The 9,719-nt window shown below is 42.0% G+C and overlaps 1 protein-coding gene and 1 long non-coding RNA gene across 4 annotated transcripts; one reads left to right on the forward strand and one right to left on the reverse strand.

Moving 5' to 3' along the window:
* Positions 1–753: 753 nt before the first annotated feature.
* On the reverse strand, positions 754–3,012 carry LOC116690020 (uncharacterized). Its single transcript, XR_004332142.1, has 3 exons — positions 2,842–3,012; positions 2,144–2,374; positions 754–1,037 (listed from the first exon to the last, which is right to left on the reverse strand). It is a non-coding gene; the product is annotated as an uncharacterized LOC116690020 (long non-coding RNA).
* Positions 3,013–7,910: 4,898 nt separating this feature from the next.
* Positions 7,911–9,713, forward strand: brd3os (BRD3 opposite strand). Of its 3 annotated transcripts, none has more exons than XM_032516751.1 (2): positions 7,911–8,160; positions 8,961–9,713. In XM_032516751.1, the coding sequence occupies exon 2, from the start codon at positions 9,120–9,122 to the stop codon at positions 9,423–9,425; it is 306 nt and encodes a 101-aa protein (XP_032372642.1). In that variant the 5' UTR covers positions 7,911–8,160; positions 8,961–9,119; the 3' UTR covers positions 9,426–9,713. The 3 variants fall into 3 exon arrangements, with proteins under 3 accessions (XP_032372642.1, XP_032372641.1, XP_032372643.1); XM_032516750.1 differs by lacking the exon at positions 7,911–8,160 and adding an exon at positions 8,331–8,457; XM_032516752.1 differs by lacking the exon at positions 7,911–8,160 and adding an exon at positions 8,468–8,883.
* The last annotated feature ends 6 nt before the right edge of the window (positions 9,714–9,719 follow it).

The raw sequence follows: 9,719 nt of genomic DNA on the forward strand, positions 1-9,719 counted from the left end.
TGTGTGTGTGTGTGTGTGTGTGTGTGTGTGTGTGTGTGTGTGTGTGTGTGCTCTTGTTGTCTATCTATCTATCTATCTATCTATGTATGAAAACCATGAACCGGCTGCATGGTGCATACTAATGAGCCCTGCTGCTGGTGGATATCGTTAGGCTAGAGATGCTGCTTCCGAGGACAACATGGCTTGGCTAGACCTGAATGTGCTGGGCTCTCGTCCCCTCCGGATATGGTCGCTCAGGGCCCATCATCCCTTAGACACAAAGATCCTCTTTACATCCTTCTCTATCCCTTCCATTGTGAAGAGCCTGTCTCGAGGCACAGGACTCCTGTGCCTGCTTCAGGGCTAAATGCATCTCCTATCACTGGCTGGTCCCAGTGCCAGTTCAGCTGCTGGAAGCACTCAGGTGCTCCGGTTTCCACTAGTAAATATCAGAGGTTAACGTTCAGAACACCTTTCTTACACCTATACCCCTCATAAACCAGAAGCAAGCACTTTACTTGCTGATGTGTATTTGAACACTTTAACCCTTTTAGCCCTCATCTGAAGCTAGAAAATTTGCAGGAAAAAAGTGGACTGATTTCAAAACATCTAAAAGTTTAGTCCGTCCTTATTATTGCATGTAATAAACCTGAAATTCCTTCAATACCAGGGACTGTTTAGAATCAGCATCATGATGGCAAAATATTGAATTATTTAAAGAAAAAATAATTACAATTTCAAATAAATTTAAATCTTCAATCTTATTAGGAAGTCACATCAACATCAAAATGAAGTAAAAAGATTTTGCACACTTTGCATGCCCCCCCCCCATCTCATCTACATCATGGTTACACGTCTTCTTTCCCGAGGGATGATCAGTACAGCAGCAGTCCTCTGCTGCGGCCACTGAGAGGCAGCAGCAGACTGCAGAAATGGGTAAGGGAGGAGGTTACTTCACCTTACAGCTGGTGCCTAACTTTTAATTAGTGACTTCATGGATCAGGCACTGTCCATTGATTGTCCCGTCACAATTTCTGTGACGCCCCGAGTTCCTCTTCCTAAAAAGAGGAAAATAAAATCATGAAAGTAAGGGAAATACAACACACATTGTTATTTGTATTTCCTATTTCTGTAAACATGTACTATGTCATAATGAAATGAAAACATGGCAACATGACATATATTTGTGTTTTGTTTTTAGTCTCTTAATGAATTTTCTTTCATTTAAAGGTGACAATAACAAAAATTAGTTCCCCATTTTGAACTACAGCACATTTACAATTTTGCAGATTTAACAGCATCATAAATGATCAGTCTGGTGAGTCAGTAAGCCCTGCTCAGCCCTGTTCTAAAAATAAATAAATATCAGTAACATGTTTTCATCAATATAAAAATATTTTGCTTTGAATATTAATTTTTGTTAAAGATTTTGTTTCCATCAAAAAAATGAAATTAACTGGTTGAAAGTTCTTAAAGGCACAGTTCACCATGTACATATTTTCCTATTACCTACAGTGCTATCGGTGGATGGGTCAAGCAAACATAGTATGTTCACCCAGTTCTTGGCCCATTTGTAAATTAAAAGTTTTGGGTTTTTTTACTTTACGGAACAAAGGGAACTACGTCACGTTTTCCGTCATGTGCGTAACCAGAAGTAAAATAAAATAACAAATGCAATGATTTTTACCTACCCAATACCTTTTTCTAAACTTAAGATGCAAACCAAAATGCAACCGTTTCACAACGTTAACGTCGAGTTCAAAACCTCAAACCACTATGTTCTCTGGATTAGTTTCGAGGATGGAGAACGTGCATGTGGGTCATAAGTCCTGCCACCGCTAGGGGTGTTAATTTATGTAATGCTACTGTGGGTCATATTAGAGGGAAGGAATAAACAACCTACATGGTGGTATGGTTTGGAGGACTTGGTTGGTTTTGAGGTATGTTTTCGGTCAGAGGTGTAACTTAATCAGCAGGGATGTGTGTATAAACCCCGCCATATTAAAAAAGCAGCGCGGAAACCAACTCTGAATGGTCAAGTCAACAAGAAGAACTTTAAACCCAAACATCAATGACAGTGTCTGCTTCATGAATCCCAAGAAGAAAAAATTGGGAATAAAAATCCAAACAACAGAAGAAGAACTGTGCTCAGTATGTGTTCGACCCTCAGTCTGAGGTCCAGAATTGATCCCGAATCAGTTCTCAGTGAGTCCCTGCAGAAGAAACCACCAGCTGGTGATAAAGCTGGTGATGACAGTAGTGACCGTCCCTGCCCACTGCCAACCGCCATTACACAGCGACCAATCACAGCAATCAACCGAGACTCCAGGAAGCTCTGTCTGCTGACAGTGGCGAGACGTCGCACAACCTCGAGACAAGACCAGATCCAGAGACTCTACAGACACAGAGAGGAGGGGGGATGATAATGTCCACATGATAAAATACTACAAAACTCATCCCTAATAATAACAGTAATAATAATAACAACAGAGCAGTGAAATGTTAGCAGTTACTTCAGTCTGCTCCATGTTCAGTTCATGAAACAAAAGAGAAACCACAGAGGTAGAAAACATTTGCTTCTCTAATAATAAAAAACTTTGACTCCCAGCTAATCACAGAGCTTCACATTAACGGTGAGCTGAAGATAACACCTCTGAGAATACTGACTTGTTCTTTGAAATAATACACTTTCTGATTCTGAATCAGTTTTTCCAAAGTTTATTTTTTTTAATGTCATTCTCAACAACAGCAGCCAAGGCTCAAGGGAATTGTAGTATTTAGAGACAGACAAAAACACCACAACATAACACAAAACAAAACAAAACATAAGAAAGAAAGACAGACGGACAGACAGCTACTGACTGCTGTACGTTGTGATGCAGAGTCGGAGTTTGAATCCTCTCTCTGTTCGACTGCAGTTCATGATTTCTGGTTGGCTGCAGCCCAGCTCCACGTAGCCCCGCCCCCGACCACCACCTACATTACAACCAAAACACTGCAGACAGCCTCCTAACACACAGACAGACAGACACACACACACACACACACACACACACACACACACACAGTGTCTGAATCTGATCCATTTCACAACAAGAAACAACTGCAACCTGTATGAGCAACACAGCAAACACACTTTCATAGACTTTACGTAATCTTCTTTGGTTAAAAAAAGTTAGGTACTCAGCTACAGCGCTCTTGTTTAATACTGTATAAATTTAGAAATTGTTGTCCCCCATTAGTCACTAAGACACTAAAACCTGGATAAATAGGGTCCAGGTCTGAACAATACTGTAATTTCCCTTTTAAATTATGAAGACCTTGCATATAGACACATGTCAGAACTTCTGTTTTATCCCCAAAAAGCGATGTTGGATGACTTGATGATTTGCGAAGTTATGAAGTAGTTCATGTGAAGCAGAGTGACCCCTTTGTGTGTCAGTGTCAGACGGGTCTGTAAAGGTCAGAGGTCAGTGCCTAGAGCTCTGTTAGCATCTCATGCTAACACTGCATCACATTAACATTTAGACTTAGAACAGCTGCAGGTCACTCATTAAAATAAACACCATGAAAGAACAGAGTAACAGTCAGACAGCAGAGCAGAGTCTCTCTATTCAAATACATCTGAACAATATTATTATTGATCATTGATGTGTAGCTGTAGCTGTAGCTGTATCAACAGCTGTCGGACATCACATAACTGTCAATCAAACATCCTATCATCAACATCATAGATGTAGCAAATAGCACTTAATAATGAGTTATTCAACTGATTAGCTGATGTAGAGAATATCATTATAGTAATCGAGTCAACATTTCTGACATTTTATAGATGACATCAGGAAATTAAAACACACAGATATTAAAAGTAAATATATTGAGGAGTATGAGTGAAGTATGAATGTACCTGTCTTACCTGGCAGACAGTGGAGAGACAGAGCAGTGAGACAGCAGAGGAGCAGCTGAGAGAACGACATGATGAGACAGACTGAAGACCAACAGCCCACTCTCTGTCCTCAACCTAAACACCGCCGTCTGATTGGTGGAGCCTGCAGGGTTGCTTTGCCCTTTCACCACAAGACTCAGTCCGTGTGTTTACATGCAACATACTAGGGGTGTGCCATGTCATATTGTTTCTGGATTTCAAATATCTCACAAAAAATGAATATCGTAATAATGGCAATATTTGACTTTGTTGGCATAATGACGTCAAACTGTTATTGACAGCAACAACGGAAATGACTGAAAACGAAGTGGCTTCCTGCTCCACGGTGGAGGACGAGTTAGTTCCAAAAAGTAGAGCAACATCAATAGTGTGGCAGTGGTTTGGTTAAAAAAATATTAGATGCGCAACAAACTATGTTAATATTTAAGTAGTGCAAGATGGCTGTAACACCAAAAGTGGGCAATTAAACAAACTAATTAAACCCTTCGCAGGAGCATCAGGTGTTTAAATGTCAGCATAAATGTAACCTCCAGATATTCAGTAAAACTAAACAAAATTTATCACAAACAGTTGTATGATATATTCCTCAATATGTTGTCATATTGTAAACAATATTGTTATTGCATAAACAAAATTAACCCTAAAATATCATTACATCACTCCCAACCCCTACAACACACACATTGTTCCTAAACAGGGAACATGTTACTGCACAATCAATATATTTTACTTACTTTATCTACATTTTGAGTGCATATTCCACACAGGGCAAGGGGGCCCCTCTATTTGAGATTTGTACGCAGGACATGGCCTGACAGACCAGGCCAAGCCATTCTTTTCTTTCAAAACTAGCCCTGTCACCTGGCAGGTTTTTGTGCCAGCTAAGCATGGGTGCAGTCTTGCACCAAGGCCATTGGTGGGATAATGAACCATCCATCCATCCATACATCTTTAGATTTAGAGGGGCTTTGCCACTGCGGAATTGTTTAACTACCGCAGCAACTTCCACCAGGGAAAATGACAACAATCTGCCATAATCCTCATGCTCTGTTTCTACTATAGAGGGCGTGTTAGCTGAATTTAGGACTTCCTTAAAGTGTTCCTTCCACCGCCCCATTACCTCCTCAGTTGAGGTCAACAGGATCCTATCTCTACTGAACACAGCATGAATGATTCCCTGCTTCCCCCTCCTGAGGTGGCAGACAGTTTTCCAGAAGCACCTTGGTGCCAACCAGAAGTCCTTCTCCATGTCTTCTCCCACATTAACTGCTTTGCCTCTTTCACGGCAGAGGCTGCATCCCTTTGGGCTCCTCGGTACCTTGCAACTGCCTCTGGATCCCTCCAGGATAGCATATCCCGGAGAGACAGCTTTTTCAGTCGAATGGCTTCCCTGACCACCGGTGTCCACCAGGGTGTACGTGGGTTAACGCCCCTTGAGGCACCTGAGACCCTAAGACCACAGCTCTCCACCGCAGCTTTAGCAGTGGAAACTTTGAACATTGTCCACTCCGGTTCAATGCCCCCAGAGGTGTGAGTTGAAAGTCTGTCGAACAGGGGCCTCCTCCAAATAATAATAATAATAATACATTTTCTTTGTAATGCACTTTACATTTAAGACAAGCCTCAAAGTGCTACTGGTAAGATCATAAAAGCAAGGTAAAAACATCAGTTTGAAATATACATAAATAGTGCAAATATTTTTTAAAGGTCCCAATAGTCTGTGGTGCCCTCAGATGGTCAGGGAGGGCATTCCACGTCCCAGGAGCGGCAGAGCAGAAGGCACGATCACCCATGGTGCTGAGCTTAGTTCTGGGGAATAGGAGCGGTTGGAGGGTTTTTGAGCGGAGGGATCGTGTTGTAGTGAGACAGGGTGAGTAGTTCTTTCAGGTGGGTGGGGGTGGGGGGGGGGGGGGGGGGGGGGGGGGGGGGGGGGGGGGTAGCATTTCCATAGATGCACTGATGGGTGAGAATTGAGACCTCGTATTCAATCCTAGCAGAAATGGGAAGCCAGTGAAGTGAGTGGAGAATGGGTGTGATGTAGTCGCACTTTCGCACTCTCATCAGGATCCTTGCAGCACTATTCTGAACATACTGTAGTTTCTGCAGACTCTTGTTAGGGATCCCGATTAGAAGTGCGTTACAGTAATCCAGTCTGGAGGAGACAAAGGTGTAGACCAGTTGGTGATCAGTTGACAGCTCCACCCCTCTCTTCACCCGATTGTCCAAAACATACGGCCTCAGATCAGATGAAACAATTATAAAAACGATCATTGACCTTTGGCCTGGGTGCTCTGGTACCATGTGGATTCCCCTACTGGAGCCCCATACAGGACTCCATTCAAAGTCTCCAAGAAGGCCAAACACTCCAACCTCTTGTTTGGTGCATTTGCACAAACAACAGTCAGAGTCCCACAGGTGGTGGGACGGAGAGATAGGGGCCACGTAGCTTCTTTGGACTGTGCCCGGCCAGGGTGTGTGTGTGTGTGTGTGTGTGTGTGTTAATGGTCGCGGTGATGTCTCATTTGAACTCAACTGCCATTTTGGGGTCCCGCAGCTCGGTCTATACCAGTGTTTCTCAAACTTAAGAAAAAAAGAAAATTTTGAACTTTTTTTGCCAAGTATCCCCTGAACAGCGCAAAACATTTTTGGTAGAAAACAACGTCTATATAAGGAAGAACAATACAGCGCTGGCAGTGATAGATTTATTAAACAACTGCCTTGTAACTACAAACATTTAAGTGCTATATTTCAAATGTTTAGAATCCATCTCTTACTTCATTCCTTATTAAAACATAATAATTTTAGGGATTATGCATGAACATTTTGGGATGGGCAGTATGAGAAACAATGTTTTTTGAACATCAAAGCATGTAAACCTATTCTAGTAGACCCCAAGAGTACAAATATGACGCAGAAAAGGAGTATAATATAAGCTCTTTAAATCAGTCCCAATCATGCCCAGGATGCAGCGATATTGACCTTGCAAAATAGATAGCAGAGATAGAGGAAGGGGAGAAGAATGCCATCTGAAATAAGTGGCCAATGGCAGGTGTTATACCAACTAGAGCTGCAAAGACTAGGCGATAACTTGACTGATCAATTAACAGAAAATAACCCTAATAATCGTTTTAGTCATTTTTTAAAGCCAAGAAAGCCAAATATTTTTGGGTTTCACGCTTCTTAAATGTTAGAATTTATTTTTATTTTTTTACAGATGATAATAAAGCGGATGGCAGTAACTCGGTCCGTAGGGAGTTGGGTTGGAAACCGGAGGGTCGCTGGATCAGGACTCTGTACGGACCGAAGTATGGAGTGTGGAGTTCACCTCCTGGGCACTGCCAGGTGCTATTGAGCAAGGCACTGTACCCCAACCCACCGCTCAGGACGCTGATCCAGTACTTTGCAGCCCACTCACTCTGACATCTCGCCATTTGTGCATGAGTGCATGTGTGTGTGTGTATTTCAGGTCTGTGTGTAGTGTATTCTAACACAAATTGAGTGCAAATTGTAATTTCCCCACTGGGGATCAATAAACATTATTATTATCATAAACTGAATAGCTTTAGACTGTTGGTCAGAAACATACTGGACAAAAAACATACTGGTAACACTTCCAACCATCACTGATAAATGGTTGGAAATTTGGAAATTAAATAAACTTAACTTAATATTTACTAACAAACACTAAGAAAAATTAATAATGTTTACTACAAATATTAGTAATGGTATAATTTATGGTTAATTAAATTCTGAGAAATAACTCGGCAGGACATGTTTCACTATTCACTCACTATTCTGACATTGTATTGACAAAACAATTATTTGAAAAAAACATGAACAGATTAACTGTTGATGTAAACACATTGTTAATTGCAGCCCTAAGAAGGTTATTCCAATTGGAAAGGATGTTTGGTTAGGAATCTGACAAACTGTAGGAGTTATCTCACTCCAGAGGATGGCAGTAGTGCAACACTGAGGACGCAAGATGCCTTTAAAGCTAAAGAAGAAGAAGAGGAACCTTTGTTGCTGTGTTGTGTGTTCTTACCCGGATGCAGTTTGCAGACACACCGTTGCTATTGGATGCAATGACAGCAGCTTCTCCGCAGTAGCAGCATGCTAATTATACTATCAGCAGCTAAACTGTCATAAAACAGAGAAGAAAAGATATAAAACGTCACAGTTTATCTTCTGATGGTATCACGCTCTGACGTAGTGACGCCCTAACGGCCGTAAACGTAAGCTACGTGTTTATCTCAGTAGCATCAGGACGAAGTGTAACGTTAAGCCTTTAAACTAAGCGGCTAAAATCCGTTAGCTCGTGTGTGTGTGTGTGTGTGTGTGTGTGTGTGTGTGTGTGTGTGTGTGTGTGTGTGTGTGTGTGTGTGTGTGTGTGTGTGTGTGTGTGTGTGTGTGTGTGTGTGTGTGTGTGAGCGGAGAGTCTCAGGTAGTTTAACGGCAAAACCGAGAGCTTAACGATATGGTGATTGTACGGCAACCGACAGGGACACGGGGATGACCCAGCTGGTACTGATGTGAGTCTGTTTGCGTTCATACAGTAGCACTGAGTTAAACCAGCTCACCTGAAGGTCTCACCAGCTTCGCTTTACTTCAACATCAGATTCATCCTTCAGACTAAATGACAATAAGGACTGATATATTACATGTTTATACTTAATATAATACTGTATATATTACATACAACACCATACTGTAGAATATTATATTTGATATTCTGTTCGTTTTACTGCTGTACTATATTATGTACTACAGTAAATTAGTATTATTACTACATTGCACCGTATACATCTTATATCACATAATTTAGTCCTCCATTTTCTTTGTGTACAATTAACTCAATTACAAAAATAAAAGTTTCAAATATACAGTACCAGTCAAAAGTTCGGGGAAAGCGTGTCCACCTTTGATTAAAGATGTTACTAAAGTAAAAAGTCGACTATGTGAGTATGATCAAGAACATTGTGGATTCAGTTTAAACTCACAGATCACCGGTTTTGACCTGGTTTTGTTCCCTCAGGTTCTCCTGAAGAATCAGAAAAGCAACTGGACTCTTCAGGTGTTTGAACATGACTGAGAAAGACTTTGGCCTTAGCCGGTGCAGACCGGGCCAGGCCATCCTGCTTCTGGACAGTTCTCTTCTCACCATGCTGGTCTATGGAGCGCTGACAACTCCAACATGTCTGACTGTTATCCAGTTGCTGTAGAGGGGCAGACGGCTGCAGAGGAACCTCCTGGTCCTGGTCGTCCCCCCTTGGCAGAGAAGGCCCTGTCGGAAGCATTTGCTCGGCTGAGGTACCGGGACACATCCCTGCTGATCTGGCAGCAGCAGCAGCAGGACCTGCAGGCAACCCCTCCCTCCACCTACCTGAACCGCAGCCAGTCGGCCTGGTACAGCAGCTTTGGAAACCAGGCCGTGTTGGTCCGGGACAAGAAGAGCCTGGAGGACACAGAAGGACGATCCAGAATCTGCAGTGTCATGTAGACTGGAGCGAGAAACCTGAACAAACTGGTTTGATTTAAAAACAGAGACTTATAAATTGAGACCTAGTTTGGGATTCACACCAAACTCCCATGTATTTTTAGTGGGTTTAAACCTGATTTTAAAGGCTGGTGCTGCTCCATTTTATCCATTTGTGCCCCTTAAAGATGCAGCCATGTCTGCTTGTTTTACATGACTTTTGTGAGCAGTTTAACTTAAAGTGGATTTTCCCTCAAATGCTTTCTGAAACGGTTTCATTTACCCGTTAAGCTTATTATCTTGCAACGTCTTGGAGTG

The sequence above is a fragment of the Etheostoma spectabile genome, chromosome 5 (genome assembly GCF_008692095.1).
Source record: "Etheostoma spectabile isolate EspeVRDwgs_2016 chromosome 5, UIUC_Espe_1.0, whole genome shotgun sequence".
In the NCBI taxonomy this organism is placed as follows: domain Eukaryota; kingdom Metazoa; phylum Chordata; class Actinopteri; order Perciformes; family Percidae; genus Etheostoma; species Etheostoma spectabile.

Coding starts and splice junctions, on each gene's coding strand:
- brd3os (XM_032516751.1), top strand. CDS start 9,120: ATGTCTGACTGTTATCCAGTTGCTGTAGAGGGGCAGACGGCTGCAGAG.